Source organism: Elephas maximus, chromosome 6, assembly GCF_024166365.1.
Source record: "Elephas maximus indicus isolate mEleMax1 chromosome 6, mEleMax1 primary haplotype, whole genome shotgun sequence".
Classification (NCBI taxonomy): Eukaryota; Metazoa; Chordata; class Mammalia; order Proboscidea; family Elephantidae; genus Elephas; species Elephas maximus.
The window spans coordinates 100676569-100703415 of record NC_064824.1 but is presented as its reverse complement, the minus strand read 5'-3'; the positions used below and the strand labels follow the sequence as shown (position 1 = coordinate 100703415).

General features: G+C 41.4%; 1 protein-coding gene across 4 annotated transcripts in view; it reads right to left on the bottom strand.

Annotated features, from left to right (window-relative positions):
* The window catches only part of CDK15 (cyclin dependent kinase 15), a 103811-nt gene that overhangs the window by 11950 nt on the left and 65014 nt on the right, over positions 1-26847 (bottom strand). For 2 of the 4 annotated variants that reach the window (XM_049887863.1, XM_049887862.1), the window contains exons 11-12: positions 17818-17866; positions 10768-10907 (exon numbers count right to left, since the gene is read on the bottom strand). In XM_049887863.1, coding sequence (XP_049743820.1) covers positions 10768-10907; positions 17818-17866 — 189 coding nt within the window. Of the gene's footprint in view, positions 1-10767; positions 10908-11431; positions 11455-17817; positions 17867-19049; positions 19104-25289; positions 25429-26847 lie in introns of those variants that run through there. The other 2 variants (XR_007517930.1, XM_049887864.1) reach the window with 2 other exon arrangements.

Below are 26847 nucleotides of genomic sequence, written 5' to 3'. Positions count from 1 at the left end.
TAAACCTCCAAAACCAAGGAACCAAATCCCACGAGGTGTTTGGTTGTACATAAGTAGCCTCTGAAGCTATTCTCTCCCCCACCCCCTTTTTTTAAAATTATAAATATATGTATCACAAAACTTTTGCTAATTCAACTTTTTATAGGTGAAAAACTTATTGACAGCAATTGCAATAATTGGTTGTACAACCCTACATTTAATCATTGTGATTTTTCCATCACTGATAACCTCCCCTTTCCCTCCTCCCTCCTGCCCCTGGTAACCACTACTAAATTTTGGTCTCTGTCCATTTACCTTTTCTTGTCTTTTAATATAAGTGAGGTCATACAATATTTTTCCTTTTGCGATTGGCTTATTTCACTCAGCATAATGTCTTCAAGCTCCATGTATCAAGACTTCATTTCTCCTACTGGCTGAGTAGTATCCCATTATATATATGCACCACATTTTGTTATCCATTCATCTGATGATGGGCATTTAGGTTGTTTCCACTTTTGCCTATTGTAAGTAGTGCTACAATGAACATTGGTGTACGAGTCTCTTTTTGAGTCTCTGCTTTCAAGTCTTTTGAGTATACACCTAGGAGTGGAATTGCTGGGTCATATGGTAGTTCTATTTTTAGTTTTTTGAGGAACCGCCACGCTGCTTTCCACAACAGCTGTACCATTTTGCATTCCCATCAGCAATGGATGAGGGTCCAATTTTCCCACATCCTTGCCAACATTTGTTATTTTCTTTTTTTTAAATCTTAGCAATCCTAGTGGGAGTGATATGGTATTTCATTGTGGTTTTGGTTTGCATCTCTCTGATCCCAATGATGCTGAGCGTCTTTTCATGTGTCTGGTGGCCATTTGAATGGCCTCTTTGGTGAAATGTCTATTCAAGTCTTTTGCCCATTTTATGATTATTTGTCTTTTTGTTGTGAAGTTGTTGCCGTTTTATACATATTTTGGTTGTTAGATTCTTATCATATATATGGTTTCTGAAGATATTCTCACAGCTGGTAGCTTGTCTTTTCAGGTTTTTTTTTTGTAAAGTCTTGTAATGAAAAACCTTTTTAATTTTTATGAGGTTCCCTTTATTTATTTTGTCTTTTGCTATTTGTATTTTTGTTATTATATCAAATAATCCATTGTTAAAAGCTAGGCCTGACAGCATTGCCCCTGTATTTTCTTCTAAGAATTTTATGGTTTTGGTTTGCACATTTAGGTCATTAATCCATTTTGAATTTTTTTGTGTATATGTGGTGTGAGGCATGAGTCCTGTTTCATTTTTCTGCACGCGGAAATCCAATTTTCCCAAACCATTTATTGAAAAGACTCTTCTTTCCCCATTGAATGGACTTAGCACCATTGTCAAAAATCAGTTGACCATAGATGTGTGGGTTTATTTTTGGACTCTCAATTCTATTTCAATTGTCTCTGTGTCTATTGTTATACCAGTACTAGGTTGTTCTTATTACTGTAGCTGTACAGTATGTTTTAAAATCAGGAAGTGAGTCCTCCTACTTTGTTCTTCCCTTTCAACATTGCTTTAGCTAATCAGGGCATCTGGCCATTCTATATAAGTTGAGGATTAGTTTTTCTATTTCCGTAAAGAAGGCTGTTGAAATTTTGATCAGGATTGCATTGAATCTATAGATCGCTTTTGGTAGTATTGACATCTTAACAATATTAAGTCTTCCAATCCATGAACAGGGAACATCTTTCCATTTATTTAAGTTTCCTTTAATTTCTTTCAGGAGTGTTTTATGGTCTTCATTGTATAAGTCCTTCATGTCCCTAACATCAAGGACATCACACATGAAGAAAGCAAAAGGTCATTGAAAAGGCAAGAAAGAAAGAAAAGACTAAAATGGATATCAGAAGAGACTCAGAAACTTGTTCTTGAACACACAGTAGCTAAAGCAAAAGGAAGAAATGATGAAGTAAAAGAGCCAAGCAGATTTCAAAGGGCAGCTTGATACCACAAAGTAAAGTATTATAATGAAATATGCAAAGACCTGGAGTTAGAAAAATAAAAGGGAAGAACATGCTCAGAATTTCTTAAGCTGAAAGAAATAAAGAAAAAAATTCAAGCCTCAAGTTGCAATACTGAAGGATTCTATTGGCAAAATACTGAACGATAGAGGAAGCATCAAAAGAAGATGGAAAGAATACACAGTCACTGTACCAAAAAGAATTGGTAGACGTTCAACCATTTCAGGAGGTAGCATATGATTAAGAACCAATGGTATGGAAGTAAGAAGTCCAAGGTGAACTGAGGGCACCAGCGAAGAACATCGCTCCAGGAATTGACAGAATACCAATTGAGATGTTTCGAAAAGCAAATGCAATGCTGGAAGCACTCACTGATCTGTGCCAAGAAATTTGGAAGACAGCTACCTGGCCAATGAACTGGAAAAGATCCATATTTGTGCCCATTCCAAAGAAAGGTAATCCAAGAGAATTCAGAAATTATTAAACAGTATCATTAATATCACACACAGGTAAAATTTTGCTCATGATAATTAAAAAATAATTGCAGCAGTACATCGACAGGGACTTCCAGAAATTCAAGCTAGATTCAGAAGAGGATGTGGAATGAGGGACATCACTGCTGATGTCAGATGGATGTTGGCTGAAAGCAGAGAATACTAGAAAACAGTTCACCTGTGTTTTATTGACTATGCAAAGGCATTTGACTCTGTGGATCATAACAAATTATGGATAACATTGCAAAAAATCGGTATTTCAGAACACTTAATTGTGCTTATGAGGAATCTGTGCATAGACCAAGAAGCAGTCCTTCAAAAAGAACAAGAGGATACTGTGTGATTTAAAATCAGGAAAGGTGTATGTCAGAGTTGTATCCTTTCACCATACTTATTCAATCAGTATGTTGAGCAAATAATTGAGAAGCTGGACTATATGAATAAGAATGGGGTATCAGGACTGGACGAAGACAAACAACCTGTGATATGCAAGTGACACAACATGGCTTGCTGAAAGGTAAGTGGACTCGAAGCACTAACTGATGAAGATCAAAGACTACAGCCTTCAGTATGGATTACACTTCAATGTAAAGAAAATGAAAATCCTTACAACCGGACCAATAGGCAACATCATGATATAGAAAAGATTGAAGTTGTTAAGGATTTGACAGAATACCAGTTGAGGTGTTTCAAAAAGCAGATGCAATGCTGGAAGCACTCACTGATCTATGCCAAGAAATTTGGAAGACAGCTACCTGGCCAAGGGACCGCAAGAGATCCATGCTGGGTGGATCCACAATCAATGCCCATGGAAGCAGCAGTCAAGAAATCAAACATTTCACATTGGGCAAATGTATTGCAAAAGACCTATTTAAAGTGCTAAAATGCAAAGATGTCATTTCGTGGACTAAGGTGTGCCTGACCCAAGCCACGGTGTTTTCAATCACCTCATATGCATGCAAAAGCTAGACAATGAATAAGGAAGACTGGAGAAGAATCCATGCCTTTGAATTATGATATTGGCAAGGAATATTGAATATACCATGGACTACCAGAAGAATGAACAAATCTGTCTTAGAAGAAGCACAGCCAGAATGCTCCTTGGAGGTGAGGATGGAGAGACTTTGTCTCACATACTTTGGATGATAATCTGGAATGACCAGTACCTAGGGAAGGATGTCACAATTGGTAGAGGTTAATCAAAAAAGAGGAAGACCCTCAACAAAATGGATTGACACAGTGCCTGCAACAATGGACTTAAGCATGTCAACGACTGCGAGGATAGCATAGGGCTGGGCAGTGTTTCATTCTGTTATATATGGGGTCGCTATGAGTCAGAATTCAATGGCACCTGAGAACAACAACATTTTATTCTCTTAGATACTATTGTAAATGGAATTGTTTCCCTTTCAGATTTCTTATTGCTCATGTATAGAAACCCAACTGATCTTTGTTTGTTGACCTTGTACCCTGTAACTTTGCCAAATTCTCTGTTAGCTCTTGAAGTTTTCTCGTGGATCCTTTGAGATTTTCTATATAGGTAGGTCATATCATCCACGAATTGAGATAATTTTACTTCTTCTTTTTATTTCTTTACCTTGCCTTATTGCTCTGCCTGAGACTTCTATGAAGTCTGTTTTAAAGAAGAATGAGGATTTAGTCTAGGAAGGAATGGGAGAGACTCAAGCCAGGGATTTGGAAAGCAAAATGGGACCAGCCCATAGACAGAGTCAGCCTTGAGGTCCTGATGATCAAGGACCGTGGCTTAAGGACCAGACTCTTAAATCACTCAGCATTTATTTGCCTCAGATAAAAAATACTTTTGTAGATCAGTGTCTGTGGTCCAAAATGGCTAGTATCCAAAATCAGTCTTAATTTTCTAAGGATAACATTTGGAAGGCTTCCTGCAAGAACGAAGTGGAGCCAGTTTCTAGAAGGGGCAGCTTAATGATTTTTGCCTTCCCCCCATTCCCAAATCATTAAACACTGTTCCAGTCCCAGAGCCCAAGTTCATGCTGAGGGCAAAGGGAATTAAGCAAAGAAGCTGAACTTGCAGCTAAGATTAGAGAGTTGCCAAGGGCCTAATTTTAGGTCTTAGCTGCCCCAGCTGACATCCTGCACCGTGGGCTCCAGCCAGGAGGACCACAAGTGTGGCCGAAAGCTGGTGTCTGAGTGGCCATCTGCAAAAGCAATTAGCTTGCTGTTGGGTGTGTTTTGAGAGGGACTACCGATAATTTCTCCTTCAACGAGTGTTTCTTCAGGTGTTCAAAAGTCAATAAGGGAACATGTCAGAGCTTGGCATAAGTTCCCACATGCTTGGCATTCTAATATTCATGCTTCTCCACGTAAGTGTGTGCTCCAAAAGGGGACTAATCCTGGCATTCCTGGTTTTTCATAGTAAGTAACTCCCTGACAAATTTTCTCTGACTTTATAAGCTTACTGCCACAACTTAGAGAAAGTGTTATTCAGAACTTGCCAGCTTCACGAAAACAGAAATGGATGGGTGAGACCAATTCTCTCATTTCATGGGAATTTCTGTGTCACTGGGATTTAGACTGTTCTTCCACTCTTCATATATATCATTCACAGGTTTCATGATTTAATTGTCTTCTTCAGAAAAAGAAGGCAGACAATAATAGCTGGCATCTTCCAGATCAAAGGGGAAACAGAATATATATATATATTTAATAATTTTTATTGAGCTTTAAGTGAACGTTTACAAATCAAGTCAGTCTGTCACATATAAGCTTATACACACCTTACTCCACACTCCCACTTACTCTCCCCCTAATGAGTCAGCCCTTCCAGTCTCTCCTTTCGTGACAATTTTGCCAGTTTCTAACCCTCTCTACCCTCCCATCTCCCCTCCAGACAGGAGATGCCAACACAGTCTCAAATGTCCACCTGATACAAGTAGCTCACTCTTCATCAGCATCTCTCTCCTACCCATTGTCCAGTCCCTTCCATGTCTGATGAGTTGTCTTCGGGAATGGTTCCTGTCCTGGGCCAACAGAAGGTTGGGAGACCATGACCGCCGGGATTCCTCTAGTCTCGGTCAGACATTAAGTCTGGTCTTTTTATGAGAATTTGGGGTCTACATCCCACTGATCTCCTGCTCCCTCAGGGGTTCTCCGTTGTGCTCCCTGTCAGGGCAGTCATCGGTTGTGGCCGGGCACCATCTAGTTCTTCTGGTCTCAGGATGATGTAAGTCTCTGGTTCCTGTGGCCCTTTCTGTCACTTGGGCTCACAGTTATCGTGTGACTTTGGTGTCCTTCATTCTCCTTTGATCCAGGTGGGTTGAGACCAACTGATGCATCTTAGATGGCCGCTTGTTAGCATTTAAGACCCCAGACGCCACATTTCAAAGTGGGATGCAGAATGTTTTCATAATAGAATTATTTTGCCAATTGACTTAGAAGTCTCCTTAAGCCATAGTCCCCAAACCCCTGCCTTGCTCCGCTGACCTTTGAAGCATTCAGATTATCCCAGAAACTTCTTTGCTTTTGGTCCAGTCCAGTTGAGCTGACCTTCCGTGTATTGAGTATTGTCCTTCCCTTCACCTAAAGTAGTTCTTATCTACTAACTAATCAGTAAATAACCCTCTCCCACCCTCCCTCCCTCCCCCCCTCATAACCACAAAAGTATGTGTTCTTCTCAGTTTATACTATTTCTCAAGATCTTATAATAGTGGTCTTATACAATATTTGTCCTTTTGCCTCTGACTGATTTTGCTCAGCATAATGCCTTCCGGTTCGTCCATGTTACGAAATGTTTCACAGATTCGTCACTGTTCTTTATCAATGCGTAGTATTCCATTGTGTGAATATACCACAATTTATTTAACCATTCATCTGTTGATGGACACCTTGGTTGCTTCCAGCTTTTTGCTATTGTAAACAGAGCTGCAATAAACATGGGTGTGCATATATCTGCTCGTGTGAAGGCTCTTATATCTCTAGGGTATATTCCAAGGAGTGGGATTTCTGGGTTGTATGGTAGTTCTATTTCTAACTTTTTAAGAAAATGCCAGATAGATTTCCAAAGTGGTTGTACCATTTTACATTCCCACCAGCAGTGTATAAGAGTTCCAATCTCTCCGCAGCCTCTCCAACATTTATTCTTTTGTGTTTTTTGGATTAATGCCAGCCTTGTTGGAGTGAGATGGAATCTCATCGTAGTTTTAATTTGCATTTCTCTAATGGCTAATGATCGAGAGCATTTTCTCATGTATCTGCTAGCTGCCTGAATATCTTCTTTAGTGAAGTGTGTGTTCATATCCTTTGCCCACTTCTTGATTGGGTTGTCTTTTTGTGGTTGAGTTTTAACAGAATCATATAGATTTTAGAGATCAGGCGCTGGTCGGAGATGTCATAGCTGAAAATTCTTTCCCAGTCTGTAGGTGATCTTTTTACTCTTTTGGGGAAGTCTTTAGATAAGCATAGGTGTTTGATTTTTAGGAGCTCCCAGTTATCGGGTTTCTCTTCGTCATTTTTGGTAATGTTTTGTATTCTGTTTATGCCTTGTATTAGGGCTCCTAACGTTGTCCCTATTTTTTCTTCTATGATCTTTATCATTTTAGTCTTTATGTTTAGGTCTTTGATCCACTTGGAGTTGGTTTTTGTGCATGGTGTGAGGTATGGGTCCTGTTTCATTTTTTTGCAACTGGATATCCAGTTATGCCAGCACCATTTGTTAAAAAGACTATCTTTTCCCCAATGAACTGACACTGGGCCTTTGTCAAATATCAGCTGCTCGTATATGGATGGATTTATATCTGGGTTCTCAATTCTGTTCCATTGGTCTATGTGCCTGTTGTACCAGTACCAGGCTGTTTTGACTACTATAGCTGTATAATAGGTTCTGAAATCAGGTAGAGTGAGGCCTCCCACTTTCTTCTTCTTTTTCAGTAATCCTTTACTTATCCGAGGCTTCTTTCCCTTCCATATGAAGTTGGTGATTTGTTTCTCCAACACATGAAAAAATGTCATTGAAATTTGGATCGGAAGTGCATTGTATGTATAAATGGCTTTTGGTAGAATAGACATTTTTACTATGTTGTCTTCTATCCATGAGCAAGGTATGTTTTTCCACTTAAGTAGGTCCTTTTTAGTTTCTTGCAGTAGTACTTTGTAGTTTTCTTTATATAGGTCTTTTACATCTTTGGTAAGAATTATTCCTAAGTATTTTATCTTCTTGGGGGCTACTGTGGAAAACAGAATATATTTTAAAGTGACAACTCTGTTATCCTGCAACCAGAATAATAAAATGTTATAAATATAAGCCCCTAAATGATTCCATACCGAAATGCCACTGGAGAGCTAAATTTTTTGCATAATTATGGCAGAGAAACTCTCCTTAAAAGTCACTCCCAAGAGCATGTCTTATATTTGCATATTTCTTATGCCTGTGACAGCCAACCACAGAGAAGGAGATTCTGTGTCCCTGCAGGTTGGGGACCGTGATAGCCCTCTGGTTCTCTCTGCCTATGTAAAAAAAAGGAGGCTCTTAATAAAGGTGCATTGCCAGGAGCAATGAAAAAGCAGACTGGCAGTGCCAGGCCAAGGGAATGTAACCCTTAGTAGACAGCATGCCCTTGGTGAGGACTGCTGTCCTGGAAGTGCACAAACTGGCCCCAGCCCTCTATTTTTCTTTCCAATTTTCCTGGTAGCTCTGCTTTCTGTCTCCTTGTCCTGAGTCCTGTTGGTCTGTCTCCGTACCTATTTCCCCTCCCCTCCACCACCACACATGCACACTCAGTACCACCCCTCCACCCCCCCACCCCTGTCTCTTGGTGCCGGCCCTTTCATCTTCTCCCTCAGGGATTCGGGGATTGGAGATGTCGCTACAGGAAGTGCTTGTCGGCCGCGACAGCAGCAGCAGAGCCCTGTGGCTTTGACAAACCTCATTTAATTGGGAGGAAGCCAGGAGAATTTGAAAGAACTGAAACATCCACGAAACTCCTTTTATCAGGCATAATTTAAACTCTGCATGGAAAAACCCCTATATGTATAAAGAAAAGTCAACTTCCCTCCTGCTGTGAGCACTCCTTGGCTACCGCCCCCCCCCCCCCCCCCCCGGCCCCATCGCAGGCAGGCTCCTGCAAGATTCCATCTTTTCATTTCTCTAAAAGTGTCAGAGTAGATTTGGGCTCTGTGGCTGGGTGAACAGAGAAGGAATACAGATCTTTCTCCCTCTCCCTCTCCTCTCATACCCGTGCATGTGTGTGCGCAGACACATACACAAACATACTCATCTAGACAGACATGTACCAGAGCCCCTCTGTTGGTGGATTTGCTTTGGGTCTGCCAGGAAGAATCAAAACCACACTTTCTAATAACACATCAGCTTAGGCAGTGATTGTTTCTTCCTAATTACCCTTTGGGCAAAAGCTGGTGCCCAGAAAACTTTGAAGATCCGCAAAGGTGCTCAGTACCCGGAACAACAGACCCAGGAGAAGGGCCCAAGGGGGAGTTTAAGTGGAGAGAAGTGTGTGTGTGTGTGTCCAAGTTTGTATATTTACATGAAATGGTAGATTTAGAAGACCCAAGCCCAAGAGAAAAAAGCTAAGAAATAGGAATCTAGGGGCTCAGACTGGGAAGAAGGTATTGGGGTGAGATTCGGGGAGGGATGGGGATGAAATGGAGGCAGAGGTATCAGGGACGAATAAAGAATTGTAAGTCGGTCTGGAGTGTGTTCTATTCCACCCTTAGGCCAAACCATGTCCCTCCCCTCCTTCCAAATTCCACTGCAGATTCCCCTCCAGTCTAATCCATCTCACTTGAATTATTCTAGTCCCTCCAAAGCATTGCCTTAGCACACACATCTTCTCTGGACATCTGCAGTTGATTATGCACAGATTTTAGTTGCTTAGATATGATTTGTGCTAATATGTGTACGAGGGTGCCGTTTCCTCTTCCTCACTCTCTTTTCCTCCCACTCCATAAGATCCTTGAGGCCAAGGCCAAGTCTCCTTTTCCTCAACTTTTTATAGCACTTAATGTGTTCCTGACACTTAATGGCAACTTAATAAATACTGATGACTGACTCGTCCTTCGGGGTTAAGTAAGACATTAACCCCAGCTGTATGATTACGGTGATAGTTGAAGATTCTAAATGACTTACTTTAAAAAAATAAAATACCCCGAGAAGTCCCAAACTGAGAGCTTCAGACAATTGCAGGACAATGTCCTAGATACTAAATGGCCATGTTTACAAACCCTGGAACTTTTGACTGCACTGTATGTCCAAGCTTCTTGGGCAGTAGCTCCCCACCTCATCCCCACCCCATCATATCTTACCCCCATTTCCTCCCCCAATTCCATTCCAATACCCTCTTGCCAGTCCGAGCCCCTAGACCCTCCTTCTTAGCTTTCTTTTCTTGGGCTTAGGACTTCTAACCAGGGCTTCTAACCAGTTTGTTCTAGCTCAAACCCCTGCTGAGAATTTGAATTTCCACCCCAGGTATACTGAATCTGAATCTACATTTTAACAAGATCCCCAGGTGATTCTTAAGTATAACTTCTTGGGAACTTGTTAGAAATGAAAATTCACAGCAGGAGTTTAAACCGGAACCAATCCGTTCAAAGTCCTGCTTTTAAAAACTGCTTTCAGTCTGATGGTAGATGTTGCCAAGGAACCCCACCCAGGGATAGTACCCCCCAAGCAGCCCGGACGTGCCCACATTGCCCACATCCTCCACATGGCCCTTCCTGACCACAGCCTGAGAAACATGAGATGTACTCCCATCACATGACCCCTCCGCAAATTTCAGATTTGGAGCATGACTTCAGGCCCAGGCAGCAAAGGCTAATTTCAGGGTAACTGTGTGTCCCCAGTGGGCATCCAGCCTGGGAGGATGCACCCCTCCCCCAGGATCCACCCGGGTCTTCCTTCTGCTGTATCATGTTACCAATAAGGACCCGCCAGCTTTCCTCTCCTGACATATCCATGCCACCTATCATCTTACTCTCTATGGAAAGAGAAAGGCAGTGGTTAGAAATTTGGTTTTGTTTCTCCTGGCAGATGCTAGCTAAAGCAAACACGTCCAAGGCAACTTCCATGTGCCTAAATGAAATGTTGGATTATTAGTAGGAAGTCCTGTCACCTCTCTCCACCAGGATTTTAGAGTTTCAGAGAATCTTAAAAAAGTCAAGCAAGATTGAGTTCCGTCTTGTTTTCCCAGGCAAACCGATTTCTACACTTCTGGTTGTAAATTCTATGATTCTCCACTGTTCAGAGAAAACACTTAGACACACACACACACACACACACACACCCTCTCTCCCTCACTCACCATTGGGAAGCTGGTGCAGCTGAGATGGCAGGGCACTGAAATAATCATGAACAAGTGCTTGGTGGGCAGAGACCTGGGCTCGAGGAAAGCCTTTCAGCATTTGGGAGGCCAGGTCTTTAGCTTCAGGAACCCTGCCCAACCTGGAAAAGTGGGAGAGAAAAATAAAGTTTCTCCACAGGTCTCTCTTCTGAAATATAAAGGGAGAGAAAAGAAAAAAAAGAATGGAAAGGATGTGGCTAGATTGGCAAGTGTGTTTCAAGTACAACTTTCCTGGAATACTAAAATTAATGGCAGGTGGGAAAATCACCCCCATAGTGAAATTCTTACCTGTCCTGTAACTAAGATGAGGGGGACAATCTCAGCATTCTATTATTTCGCTCCCCTGCCCCCACTGTGTCTGTGGGCACCATGTGCACATAAAGGACACAGAATTATAATTATAGAAACAGAAATACATAATTAAGGATTCTTCTTTGAGGGACATGGCAGCCCCAACCAAGCAGAAAAGCCCAATTAAAAATATTCTCCAGGCTCTAGACTCTAAGAGCCACAAGCATAGAATGACTATGGGGAAGGAGAGAGGAAGGAGATTCTGAGGGTGAAGCCTGGGTAGAAAATACCCTTATTTACAGTGTTGTTGAAGCTCAGCCCCCAGAGTTATTCGTTGAGACGGTCTCTTGGTTTCCCCTGAGATAAAGCATAGGAAGAAAGATCACTTAATTACCTGCATCACATATTTAGAGATCAGCAAATCTATTTATTGAGCAATTACTATATGCTAGTGTAGGTGGTAAAAAAAAAAAAAAAAAAAATTAGGCCCTGGGAAATACAAGACTCTGCCTACTAACAGCTTACAGTCTAGTAGGGGAGTCAGACATTAATCAAGTTCGCATTCAAATGCATAAGTACAGCTGTGAATAAGAAGTCCTGGAACCTGGCCTCTAACAGGAGGAGGTGGTCAGGGAAGGCTTTTCTGAGGAGGTGCCATTTCAGCTGAGAGCTGAAGAACCGAGAGCAGGGGAAGTTTGTTTGTCTGACATTTAGAATTAAATTGCATGACCAAGATGGCCTTTAATAGGTAAATGGACAAATTGCGGTACATCCATTCAATGGAGTATTAGTCCCCCATGAAAAGAAATGAGCTATCAAGCTACAAAAGGACATGGAGGAATCTTAAATGCATATTGCTAAGTGAAAGGCATTCAACTGTGTGGATCATATCAAATTGTGGATAACACTGCGAAGAATGGGAATTCCAGAACACTTAACTGTGCTCATAAGTAACCTATACATAGACCAAGAGGCGGTCGTTCAAACAGAACAGGGGGATACTTTGTGGTTTCAAGTCAGGAAAGGTGTGTGTCAGGATTGTATTCTTTAACCATACTGTTCAATATGTACCTGAGAAAATAATTCAAGAAGCTAGACTATATGAAGAAGGATACAGCATCAGGATTGGAGGAAGACTCGTTAACAATCTACGATATGCAGATGACACAACCTTCCTTGCTGAAAGTGAAGAGGACTTGAAGCACTTATTGATAAAGATCAAAGACTACAGCCTCCAGTATGGATTACACCTCAACATAAAGAAAACAAAAATCCTTACAACTGGACCAATAAGCAGCAGCATAATAAATGGAGAAAAGCTTGAAGTTGTCAAGGATTCCATTTTACTTGGATCCAAAATCAACGCCTGTGAAAGCAGCAGTCAAAAATCAAACAACGTATTGCATTCGGCAAATCTGCTGCAAAGACCTCTTTAAAGTGTTCAAGAGCAAAGATCACTTTGAGGACTAAGGTGTGCCTGACTCAAGCCATGGTACTTTTGGTTGCCTCATATGGATATGAAAGCTAGATAACAAATAAGGAAGACTGAAGAAGAATTGATGTCTTGGAACTATGGTGTTAGCAAAGAATACTGACTATACCATGGACTACCAGAAGAGCGAAAAAATCATTTTTGGTGGAAGTACAGCCAGAATGCTCCTTGGAAGTGAGGATGGCGAGACTTCATCTCACGTATTTTGGACATGTTATCAGGAAGGATCAGTCCCTGGAGAAGGACATATTGCTTGGTAATGTAGAGCGTCAGTGAAAAAGAGCAAGACCCTCGATGAGATGGATTGACATAGTTGCTGCAACAATGGGCTCAAATATAGCAATGATTCTGAGGATGACGTAGAACTGGGCAATGTTTCATTCTATTATACATAGGGTTGCCATGAGTCAGAATCGACTCGATCGCACGTAACAACAACAACAACAAGTGAAAGAAGCAAGTCTAAAAAGCTATATATGATTCCAACTATAAGACACACTGGAAAAGGCAGAACTATAGAGACAGTGAGAAGATCAGTAGTTGCCAGGGGCTCAGGGGGAGGAAGGAAGGGAAGAACAGGTATAACACAGGGGATTTTGTGTTACAGTTGCAGTGAAAGTGTTCTGTATGATACTGTAACAGGGGACATATGCATTTGTCAAAAGCCATGGGACTATACAACAGACAGAGTGAACCCTAATGTAAACTATGGTCTTCAGTTAACAACAATGTATCAGTATTGGTTCATCAATTCTAATAAACATGATCCAGGAATGCTAGATGCTAGGAACAGGAGAAACAGTGTGCAGTTGGAGAGCAGGTACATAGGAACTTTGTACTTCCTGTACAATTTTTCTGTAAACCTAAGACTGCTCTAAAAAAACAAGTCTAAGGAAAAAAAAATTAAGTTGTGTGGCCGTGAAACACCTTACCAAATCCCCAAATAAGCAAAAATCGATGGGCTTACTTCAAGTCCAATACACATAAAAATTTAAAGCGAGAAGGAGCAGACACCCTTTACCTTTCCAGGAGCCATGATGCAGAGATGCTAGAAGTCTTGGCTCGAAGTTATAATTTGCATAATCTTTGCATACAATTTACATAAGAGACTTTCAGATACCTGATTCCCATGACATAAAACCATTTCTGCCAACAGATAACTCCCCTCCAACCCAGGAATAATTGCTTCACAGACCTATGTGCAAATCCTCAGTGCTGTCTTCCAGGCCAGTTAGAAGAGAAGGGGGCCCAGGGCAGAGTCTTCTCGGTTCCTGGCCTGAAGAAGGGCCCGCAGGGATTTCTCCTTCCAGAGTGCTCTTGGTCTCCCCTTTATGCCTAAACGTGTACTAGCAGCATAGGTGGGGGCACGAGGTGTAGGCCTTTGGCAAGGTACTCATAATTTCCACCTTGCTATTAACATTTTTTTTTTTTTTAACATAGTGCACTCCCATTTGGGAGCTAGAAAAAAGCCCAGGACTGCAAATCCTGCCTCTTTGGACACAAATGTTCATTTCCTACCCCTTCCCTGTTTGTAACATTCTGCTTCTTCTGCTGTGGACATTGTTTACTATCCATTGCCCTTACTGTCACAGTTCTACAATTTGTAGCCTCCTCTAACTCCTAGGAGAACAATTCTTTACATGCTGCTTACAACTCCTAATTTGGAAATGAAAGTTGTCATGAAAAGTGAACATTACAAACATTAATTTGCCTACCAGCACCTTTCCATATATGCCAAATGTTAATAAATATTATTTGTTTGGTTTGTGATTTTAACTACCGAATTTGCCAGGAGTATCTTGCAGGATTAAAAGAATCTACCCAGTTAACGAAACACTGTTACTAAAGACAAAGAGCCCTGTTGTGAACCACTCCTTCAAGTAACATTTGAAGAAGTGAGATGTGTTCCATTGCCAAAATAATACATATTTATTGTACAACACTTAGAAAATGCAGAGAAAGGAAATCAAAACTATTCCATCGCTCTGAAATAACCCCATTACTCAGTTTTAATCACCATTGCGTTGCTGTTCTGTTTTAGTCCTTTCTCTGAAAATACATTCTCAAATGTATTTTTTGTTTCACAAAACAGTGGTATTATACTATATATGCTGTTGCAACCTGCTTTTCCCACTTGTCTGTCTTGATCATCTCTCCATACTACAAGTAGCCCCCTAGGACATTTAATGGTTGCATAGCATTCCATTACGTGGGCATACCATAATTTATATACCTGGAACCTTAAGTTGTCACCTTTTTTGTTGGGGTGGGGGGTATTATTAAAATCATGCTGTGACAAATATCCTCAAAGAGAAGTCTTTGTGCACTTGTGCAATTACTTCCTTAGGATAAATTCTCAGAACCTAAATTCCTAGGTTGAAGGACATATAACATGTTAAAATTTGATTCATAGTATCAGCCTATGGAAACCCTGGTGGTATACGGGTTAAGTGCTACGGCTGCTAACCAAAGGATTGGTAGTTCGAATCCACCAGGCACTCCTTGGAAACTCTATGGGGCAGTTCTACTGTGTCCTGTAGGGTTGCTATGAGTCGGAATCGACTCGACGGCACTGGTTTCTGGGTAGTATCAACTAGAAGAGCTGCCCCACTTTCCAGTAGTCCGTGGAGAGCAGCATGGGAGGGTGCCTGTCCCTGTGTACGAGGTTAAGATTCATTCCAGCCAACCTGAATTGCCACAGTTCCCATTGATTATAAAAGTCCTATAAAGGGTGGAAATAGTACATTGATCTTAAAAGATGTGCTGGGTGAGAATGACATCCACATTTAATTTTAGAAGTCCAGAATAGAAACATACACAATCAGACTTGGTAATTATGTAAAGCACCATCTACTAATCCATCCCTCGACACATCTAAAAACCTGGTGGTTCTCAGGGGCCTGAGGAGACAGTCTTGATTTCTTAGCCTGGCCTGGCTGCAAGTCTGAAAAATCCCTTCCCCATCACTGCCATCGGCCTTTACCATGCAAGGGCCTTATGTGTTTGCAATACAAGGCTGCTCACTATGAGCTCCACTGGGTTCTTTGTGTTTTTCACCTACAGTTACAGTAAGAGAAAAAGGACAGGAGTAGAGAGTAGGTACTTTTTTTTTTTAATGCTGTCAATTTAGGATGTGGTCAAGTAGATGCCCACCACAAAAAATATGTACAACAGTAAGAAGAAACCACATCAGAGAAGCTGTGCTACAATTTAACAACCAAGCTGAAAAATAAGTGCACACTTAGTGGGCCCACATGAATCAGGTCACCATCAAACCCCAGGCAAGGCCTGAGATGCGTTTACAGGTCTATGCATGGTTCCATTATAGCTCTGCAGGAATCTTCAGAAAAACCACTGGCACCTTGGCCAGTGCAAACCACATCTGCAATCTAATTGAATTGACAAAACCACACAGACCTCTACCAAATGAATCCTGGCTCCACCACTTACTAGCTGGACAAGCTTGGACAAGTTACTTAAGTTCATTGAGCCTCAGTTTCCTCATATTTGAAATGGGAATCAGATTTGTGAGAATTAAATGAAGTAACATATGGAGAGCACTGTTAGCCACATGTTAATTCTCTTTTTGCAGTGACAAAATGCTTCCCAGACCCAAGAATTTTGTCATGTGATAATCTAGTTCAGTGCTGTCCAGGAGAATTTTCTATGCTGATGGAAAGGTTCTATAGCTCCAGCGTCCAATGTGGTAGCCATTGCTCACATGTGGTTACTGAGGGCTAGTTCAACTGAGCAACTGAAATTTTAATTTAAATATAAATTTAAATAACTACACATATTAGACAGCACAGCTGTACCCATTACTCCAGGTCTGAGGATTTGAGCAGAGAAGCCAAACATCTGGGGAAAGGCAAACAGACATTGTTGGGGGCAAGGGAGCCGCAGGGAAGATGGCTGTTGTGGGCAAGCAGGAAAGTCGGAGGAATATCCAGCGAATTCAAGTCCTGCTCAGGGCCAGAAGAAAGGGCAGATGGGGCCATAGCAGGAGGCTGGCGGCACCATCTTCTGCCATGTGGCAGTGGTGGCAGCCCCAACATAGAGTAATAAGGTGCTTTGCTGTTTTGCAGTTACCATATGCTTTGGAACCCAGTAGTGAAAGGGTAGAAAGCCACAGGGCACCACCAATATCTCTAGCCAGGGGTTAGGGGGGCCCTGCAATGCGAACAAGAGAAAGTTTGCACCTCTTGAATGAAATAATAAATAGCAGTTTCCGGGAACCTGTCTTCCAAAATAAGGAGGAGTTTCAGGTTGTACCATGCTTTTGAAAATAAGTGGACATACAGATATCGCAGGGAGACTTGTCCCTCCCCATAAAAGATCCTTTGGTAGCCATACTTCTGTGCTCCTCATTCACTTTACTCTTTGGATCCTGATATTCAGTCTACTTGAAGGCTTTTTAAAGTATATGAACAGCAAGTATAGAGAAATCAAACGAAATATGGTTAGGTTAAATGACACCACAGTTTCAGCAAAGAACAACGTTCAAATGATCAGTTAGGACCTTGGCCAGTGGAGCCCTCTCCCATTTCTCCCCACCTGCGAGGGTGTGTTTTTCTTTGACATTTGAGCTCGTTTCCCCCGTCTCTGATGTTTTCCTCACTGCCCTTTTTGCCTCCTCACTGAAGCAAAAAGAACAGAGCCTCGGCTAATTACTCTCAGATCAAATAATACTGGTTATTGTAATTGGTCATTGTCCGAAAACACAGACTTCTTCTGAGCCCTGAGGTTGCCTGGCACAGCTTAGTTAGCTAACTATTCTGAGAATGTCTCTATTATCTGTTTTACTTTGCGAAAGAGACTAGGGATTTGTTGAAAGCTGGTAATAAAAGTCTGCCCTGGTCTGAGCCGAGACTGCGTAGAGAGGGCCTGGGAAAGCATGACCTCCATGAATCAAGCCGCCCCCCTACACCCCAATAGCCACTCAATGATGTTATTTGGTTTCTCTATGTCAGAGAATAATAAACCCACTAGGTTTTCCTGCAGGCCAACACTGCCTGGTTCTCGGGGCCTGGGGCATGGCTGAGGGGCACAAAACAGTTTTAATGACCAAACTCACTGACAGTAAAATGGTGCACAGAGAAAAACTGACAGAATCACAGGTGGCTCCCTGGCTATCCCAGCGGCCTCTGTCTGAGGCTCGTTCAGTGGACTGAGGTCCAGGGAAATGCCCCTTCTAAGCTGCTTAAGAATAAGCTCCCCAAGGTGCTTACCTGTTCCAGACCATCTGAAGGCTTTGGGGTTTAGGCAGTGGGAACCATTCTGGAAAGTGCACACAAAAACACAATGAACATAATTAATGTCATGGAGCTGTACTTGTGAAGATTATAGAAGGGCCAAATGTTTTGTTACCTATATATTTATCACACACACACACAAATAATCCTAAAATCTTATTGCCAAAAATATTATTAAAACCTAGGTGCTCTTCTTGGCTGGGAGTAAAATAGGAGTCAGGTATTGGGTGGGTCGGCAAACTAGATTTTTTTTTTTTAAACTAGATGATTTTTAAGGGCTCTTCTCACTGTAAATTTTTATGATTTTTATGGGATGTCACAAAAAGCAGAAAGTCAACAAATTTTTTTTTTTTTTTTGGTTTTTGGTGTGAGAAAAATATGACAGTCTGCTTCTGTGAAGATTTACAGCCTTGGAAACCTTATAGGGCAGTTCTACTCTGTTCTACAGGGTCGCTATGAGTTGGAAGCGGCTCGATGGAAACGGCTTGGTTTGAGTGTGCAGAGCATGTACCAAGTGCTGTGGCGTATACAAAAGAACTCCAAAGAAACCTCCCACCCTTGCAGAGCTTACAATTCATTTGGGAGAACAAAGCATACACGCATGAAAAGTCATGTGGTGACGGATGACAGGGCAAAGTCTCAAAAGTCTAATAAGTGGTAAAAAAGTAACAGGACTGAGTTTATATGCCACTTGTGGTAAAAATGGAAGTGAATCCTGGCTTGAATAATCCAAAATGTATGATAGTAAAAATTATCATTTTCTTTGGAGCACTCTTGATAACATTTATATTCGGATACAGGTGCTTCTATTATTCTTGATATTGATACTATTTAACCCAAAATAAAACCACCATGAAAAGAAACAATTTCTCATTCATTCAAGAAATACTAACTGAATGCTCACTTTATAGACAGGCCATAAGCTTTGGGGGATATAAGAAGTTATGGGACGATGCTCCCTAACAAATCCCTTCTACTCCCATTCCACACTGAGAAAGAAGTATTTCAACTCGCATTTAAAATGATACTTCTGCCTTATAACCTTCTTGGGCCTGAAATGTTATTTTGGGGGTTTAAAACGTCTCTTCTTCCACCTCCTATCGGAATGGGATAAAAGAAGGCTGTTTACCACAACAAAACATTTAATCATATTTGGGCAAAAATTATTTTGCTAATACATACATTTGTGTGCATAAAAAACTACTCACCAAGTTGTTGATAGTAGTTACAAAGATTTACTTTTCTTACTTCCATACCACTTTCTTAAATAAATAAATAAAATTTATTTATTTTTTAATATAAAAAAGCATATATTACTTTTGTAACTTGGAAAAAAAAAAAAAGAAAAGTTCAGTTTACATAGACCAAAGTCATTACTGGTTACCAGAGACGGTGAGAGGAGGGGACAGGGATGCTGCTTAAGGGATACAGAGTTTTTGTGAAAGGCGATGAAAAAATTTGGAAATGGACAATGGTGATTATTGCACAACATGGTCAATGTAATTAATGTCACTGAAAATACATGTAGCAATGGTCGAAATGTTTTGTTACATATAGTTCACCACAATGAAAAAAATTTTTTTTTAAGTAAGTTCAATTAAAAGTAGAATTTATAGTGCTAAGAGCAGTAGAGTAAAAGCGTGATCAAAGCAAGTGATTTAAGTTGAGTTTTCAAGGTCAGATGCAATCAAACGTGCACACTCTGCTGGTGTTTTATAGTTCCAGGTGGGCACTAAGGGAAGCACTTGGTCGTACAGGTGACTTACTCTCTGTTCAGCGTGATTGTACCTAAATTCAAATAAGCAGTAAAGATAAGAATACCCGGTATTTCTTTAGTATGTTTATTTCCAAACCACTTTCTTAGATATTGCCTTATTTCTCCCCCTCACGGGTCTGTTTTACAAAGAAATGTGTTTGCATGCTGCCTGTTTACAGTTCTTCCCTGGCCAAACAAGATGAAAATACTTCCTCATTCAGTCAGAGCCTATTTTCCAACAAACATAATGAAAGTCATTTCAATCGTCTCCCAATTTCTGTTTTTCCCTTCTTAGAGCCTTATGTGCCATTTTTTTTTTTTTTGGTCTTAATTTTTTAAAAATAATTTATTTTATTGTTGTTGAGAATATACATAGCCGAACATACAAGAATTCAACAATTTCTATGTGTACAATTCAGTGATACTGACTACATTCTTTGAGTATGCAACCATTCTCACTCTCCTTTTCTGAATTGTTGCCCCCCATTGCCATAAACTCACTGCCCCCTAAATTTCTTACCTAATCTTTCAAGTTGCTCTTGTCAGTTTAATCCCATATAGATAATTCTTTAAAAGAACTCAAAGCTCAACAGCCTTTAGTATTTTAGTACTATTCCCAATTTTAGAGTTGTACTTCTGGTGGAACAATAGAAAGAGCATACATTTGAAGTCAGCTGAATTTGGCTTTGAATACTGACTCCACCTCTTGAATTTCACAGTGACCTGAAGGGAGGTATTTTAACCAAGGTGAAGCTCAGTTTCCTTAACTGAAGGTGGAGGTCATATTCACCTCGCAAGGACACTGAAGTGATTCAGTGAGATAATGAACTTATAGTGTTTGCATCTGAGCATGTAACAAAATAAATTCTACTTGTCTCTCCTTCTTTCTCTTCCTTTGAACCGTGATGGGCAGTTGTGGACAGTGTGTGGTTAGGCACTGGCACCCTGGACTTGGGGTTGGAATTTGGGCTCTGCACTTACTAGCTGTATGACCTGAGGGTGTTGTTTAACCTCAGTGGGCCTCAGTTTTTCCATCTACAGAAGGGGAATAATTCTAGTCCCTACTGCACAGGGTTGTTGTAAGAATTTGGGTACTGAGTGTTTCCTCAGACTTCGCTTCCTTCCTTTCTGCCTCTTTCCCTTGTCTGATATACCTTATCAAATCCCTTCTACTTCCCACTCTAAACTGAGAAAAAAAGAAACCAGACCAAACCAAACCCCTGCCATCAAGTTGATTCCGATTCACAGCAACACTATAGAACAGAGTAGAACTGCCTCAGAGGGTTTCCAAGGAGCGGCTGGTGAATTCTAACTACCAACATTTTGGTTTGCAGCCAAGCTCTTAACCACTGTGCCACCTATCTCAATTCTCACTTAAAATGATATTTCTGCCTTATACTCTCTCCTCTTCTACCCTTATGCTCCTCTCTGTCCTTTCTAGATATTTCTGCCTTTTTGTTCTCTTTGAAACCTTCTATACTTGCCGTTTCCTTCTACTTAAATTCTAACTGGCTCCAACCTCCAGTTCTTACAAGCCTGGCTGGGTTTCTTCTGAGCCCTCAGCATGGGCCAAAGACATGGCTCCAAGTTGTGTGGTGTGGTGTAGTAACGAGAACACGCGCCTGGGCTCGAATCTCTTTTCTGCCATGTACAAGATCTAGAACTTTGGGGAAATTACTTAACCTCTCTGCTTAAGTAACAGAGAAGTTTCCAAATCTGTAAAATAGAAATAATTTTCCAGTTGCTGGGGGAAAAAAAAAGAAAAAAGAAAGAACCTGTTGCCGTCAAGCTGACTCTGACTCATAGCCACCCTATAGGACAGAGTAGAACTGCCCCATAGAGTCTCTAAGGAGGTGGATTCGGACTGCCAGCTTTTTGGTTAGCAGCCAGCCATAGCTCTTAACCACTATGCCACCAGGGTTTCCAGCTGCTGGAAGGATTAAATAAAATGAAGCGTTTGATATGTAAAGGGGCTCAATATGTGTTAGTCTTATTCCTTTTTTTTTTTTTTTTCTTATTTTGAACCTCTCATTTTGGAGAGGCAGCATGTTCTAACACAGGGGTTCTGAAGCCTGGCTACATATTAGTACCATCTAGAGAGCTTTTAAGAAATGAAACCCTGGCTCCATTCCCCAGAGAGTCTGATTCAACTAGTCTGGGGAGGGGGGTCCAGGTGTTGATTAGTTGTTGTGTTGTTACGGTTGTTTTTAATTGTCTCCAGATGTTTCTATTGTGAAGCTAAGACTAAGGATCTCTGGTCTAGCAAAGAGGGCAGAGTCTACCACTCACCGGCAACTTGCCACACACCTCTTGAAGCTCATTTCCTCATCTATAATAACTCAGGTGAGGTTGGTGAGAATGCAATTCATCGATGTACATAAAATTGCAGAACACAGTGTCTGACAGTTACTACATTGTTAAAGGTTGCAAGAGAGGAAGCATGAGAAAGGAAAACCAGTTCTCATAAATCCTACTAGAAAAGGACGACCCAAAAGAGTTGACCCAGGAGCAACAACATTTTGTACTTGAGGTTCCACATCTCTCGCTGACTGATTGTGCCTGACTTTTTTCCGCACCTATTTTGTAGCTACCCTAGCTGAGTTAGAGGGATTGATGTGTCCAGGATCAGTCAGGGAGCCCTGATGAAGAAGAGCCATAGCCCAAAGCCTAAGTGTGTCCTACCCTCCCACTCCTATGCAGATAACCTGATGCTGAGTGACCTTGCCTCTCTGGCATTGATTTTTCCCAGTAGTTAAACTGCTAGCGATCAATGAGAGAATGATCCACAAACAGACAGGCGTTTTACACGGCACCCTTTAAAAATGAGTTGGTTTCTCTGGTTTCAATAGCCCCTAAAAATAATAGGTCTGGATCTAGCTTGTTTCCCTTCCTCCTGCTAAGATTATAGTAAATCATTAGACCAGATTTCTCACTGCCTCCATCCTCTGCAGTTCTCTTAAAAAGAGTTGCCATTTGCGTTCAATTGGAATCTGAGGCAGGAAAGACAAAGTAAGTTGCAAAAGGACACAAAAAAGGCTGAACAGCTTAATTTGCAAACTAAATGAAGTAAAATTAAAATGAGGGCAGAACTGTTGCTACCATAGTAAAATAATCCTTTTTTCATAACTGTTTAATAAAGTTTACTTCACAACCAATTCAAGTATGGTAACCTTAGTCAACAGAGATTTGTTGATGGATGGATAAAACATCACCAGGACCATTTTGAGACTTAGCTTAAGGTAAAACATTTTCTAGTTAGTATAGACTTGGCCACAATCACCCTAGGGTTTATCTTATAGCGTGGTCTACCGAACTACTCCTCTGGAATTTCCCGAATACAAAGAATTCTTGAGATACCATATATTTTAACAGTTGATAATGTTGCTGGCCTTATTTAGCTACCTCAAGCAGCAACTTTAAAACTTTGAAACCACACTGAAAAATCTATAGCTATTCTTCTTCTATTTCTGCCTCACCTCTACCACAAACACACATATTCATTGCTCTCTCAGCTACTTGCTTCACTCTTCCTCAGGTGGCTGGCATGGTAGCTTCCTCAATCTTTGGCTCAAGAATTCTAAACTTGGCTCTCTGGTGCTGCATCACCAGGCCTTAGGGTCCTGTGGGCTTCATTAGGACACTAAATGCCAGCGCCCTCCCTGAGGGTGCTCCTTGGCATTGGAACCTGGTATTCCCGCTCATATTTGTAGTCTATCGTTTTTCTCTAACTCTGCATCAAAATTTGCTGAGAATTCTGAGAAAATATCCCATCCTCTGAGGCCAGGTCCCCTGTAGAGGAAGGGGAGGCCAGGTCCTACCCCAGGGTGGATGGAGAAGGTGGAGGGAGTCTCCTTTCTGCCAGGGGCAGTACCATGCTTAATGTCTGTCCACCCAACAAGTAACTTTTGAACCGTAATAGCTTGATCTTACACTCTCAGTGTTTTTGTCATATTTGACGATGCATTGTTTGACAATATTCACCACTCCCCTGTAACAAAAACAAAAAAGTCCATTGCTGTTGAGTTGATTCCAACTCATAGCAACCCTATAGGACAGAGTAGAACTGCACCATAGGGTTTCCAAGGAGTGGCTGGTGGATTCAAACTGCTGACCTTTTGGTCAGCAGCAAAACGCTTAACCACTATGCACCAGGGTTTCCATCACTCCCTTCTAGTCTCTACAAATATTTCAGGGCCTACTACATGGGATCTTTTGCTGAGCACTGAAATACACAGCACCCTGCCCTCTATGAGCTTATTATGGTCGGTGGTATTTTTACCTCTTGGTTTTCTCTAGCTTCTCTGGCTGTTGCTTCTCAGCCTCCAAAGGCTCCTTTTCCTCTGCCTGATCCTTCAGAACTGGTCGCCAAGGGTTCCGTTGTGGTCTTCTTTCTCTATACACCCTCCTTGGGCAATCCAGTTCATGCTTGGGGCTTAAATATCACCTCTGTATTCTTTATACAGAAGCACTGGTGGCGTAGTGGTTAAGTGCTACAGCTAACAAAAAGGTCAGCAGTTCGAATTCACCAGGTGCTCCTTGGAAACCCTGTGGGGCAGTTCTACCCTGTCCTGTAGGGTCGCTATGAGTCAGAATTGACACGACGGCAATGGGTTTTTCTATTCTTTCTACACACTCCCAATTCTGTATTTTTTTTAGATCAGGGACTCTTTTATAGTCAGAGGCTTGTATTTCTAATTGCTTTTTAGACATCTCTACCTGGTAGTCCCATGTTATCTTACTCTCAAGGTGTTCAAACCTTATACTCATTACCTGGCTCACAAATTTGTCCCTTCTCCCATTTATTACCGGTCCCAGTGAATAGCGCTATCAGTCTCTCATTTCAACAGACATAGGTTTCTCCTTCACAACACATATGGACCTCCCATTGACTCCACCTCTCAGATGTTTCTAGATTTGCCCCCTCCTCTTCTTATTATTATGGACCCCCTGGTGGTATAGTGGTTAAGAGCTATGGCTGCTAACCAAAAAGTGGGCAGTTTGAATCCAGCAGGTGCTCCTTGGAAACTCTATGGTGCTATAGGGTCGCCATGAGTCGGAATCAAGTCAGCGGCAATGGGTTTCCTACCACCTAGTGTTCAATAAATATTTGCTTTGTGAATGAGAATTTGATGCTGTCATGGGTTAAATTATGTCCTCCCAAAACTGTGTGTATCAGTTTGGCTGGGCCATGATTCCCAAATGTGTGATTTTCTTATATGTTGTAAATTCTGCCTGTATGGCAATGGTTTTTTTTTTTTATGTTAATGAGGGAGAACGGGTGGCAGTTGTGTTAGTAAGGCAGGACTCAGTCTACAAGATTGAACTGTGTTTTGAGGCAATCTCCTGAGACATAAAAGAGAGAAGCAAGCAGAAAGACCAGAGGACCTCACACTACCAAGAAAGCAGTGCCAGGAGCAGAGCATGTCATTTGGACCTGGGGTCCCAGCACAGAGAAGTCCCTAGTCCAGGGGAACATTGAAGAGAAGGCTGAGAAAGCCTTTCCCTGGACTTCTAGTCTACTAGACTGTGAGGGAATAAATTTCTCTTTGTTAAAGCCTTCCATTTGTGCTATTTCTGTTACAGCAACACTAGATGACTAAGACAGATGCTTGCATAAAAAATAAAAATGAAATAAATTTACTAAACCTTAATCTTAAAATATCTTAAAAGTAACTCGGGGCAGCCCACTTACCCACATTGTTGTCTTACAGAGATGTATAAGGTACTGGCTTCGAGGATAAAAAACCCTCTCTGGTTTGAGCCAGTTCCATGATACTGGAACCTTAAGGCCCCTTTTCTTTGGACTGAAAAGGAGCATGGCAGTGTTTTCCCTGTTAAAAAAAAAAAAAATTTTTTTTAACCTGTTTTTTACTTACTTGCAATTCTTTCTAAGATCATCTAGTCCCCCTCAATAAAAGCTAATCATTGCCACCAAATAAATTAAAAATGAGGAAACTAAAAATAAATGTAGAAACTAGAAGCAACTATTAATGAAGATCAAAGTGGACTGTGTATCTAAATTAATTTCACTGACTGATTTGGGGTCGGGTTAATAAAGATGTTAATAGTAACTCCCCGGGAGCTTTCGGCAGCTGTCCAGAAGTGAAACGGTAATGAGCCCAATCACGGTTCATAGATTCCAAGAACGCAGCGGCTTCATTAGCTGTAGCGAGTGAGGGCTGCCGGAGTCCCACTCACATTCCATTTCAGAAACATGTCGCCAAGCTCACAGATCCTAAATGTAAGTCTGGGTTGAAGAACATAATCATTTGCAAACAGACTTGGAAAAGTGTTATTAGTGGGCCCCGAGTCTAGCGCATTGTTTTAACATTTGCTCTTTGATGGCTGGAAAGCAGTGCGGAATAGTGCTAAGAGCTCTGTCTTGGAGTGCAATAAGTCTGGGTGTTCTGGTCACCCTCTTACTGGCTGGGTGACCCTACACAAGACACCTACCTCTCTAAGCCTCAGCTCTCTCATCTGTAAAGTAGGGATGATAACATTCCCTCTGTGTGATAGGACGGTTGCCATCGAGTCAACTGTGACTCAAAGCGACCCTATAGGACAGATTAGAACTGCCCATAGGGTTTCCAAGGAACAGCTGGTGGACTGGAACTGCTGACCTTTTGGTTAGCAGCCAAACGCTTAACCACTGTACCACCAGGACTCTATAGAGCCGTTATGAATCAAAGTGACATAATGTATGTAAAGTGCCCAACTCATAGTTATTGTTCAGTAAATAGTAGCTATTACAATTAAACCTGGCAGAGCCAGAACTCGATGGGACTGCCTTGTTTTTCCGGGTCGTGCGAGTTTTCCGTCTTTGACAGCGTGCAGCTTACCACTTCTATTCCTTCCTATTAGTAGAAAATATTTGAGTTTTCCTTTTCTGACAGGTTTCCACCTTTCACAGGTTTCAGCTTTCACAAATTTTACTGTATTACCCAGTACTGTATTTTTACACAAATAATGTGCATCTTCTGTGTTTGTTTGCCAGCTGCACCCCCTCAAGACACCCTCACAAACACCTTCATGCCAATCCTCTTCCACATGTTGCTGTAAAAAAAATTAGCATAGAGTGCTTATGAAAATACCTGGGGGGACAGGAGGGGTAGGACTTGGCCAGCAGACAATCTCAGAAGGCACGGTTATTTGTGTGAAAATATAGTAATAAGGTGAATAATAACTTACATACACTTTCTAGGCAAGGCAGGCAGCCAGGATAAAGATCATCGGAGTCCTAGAGGGTACAA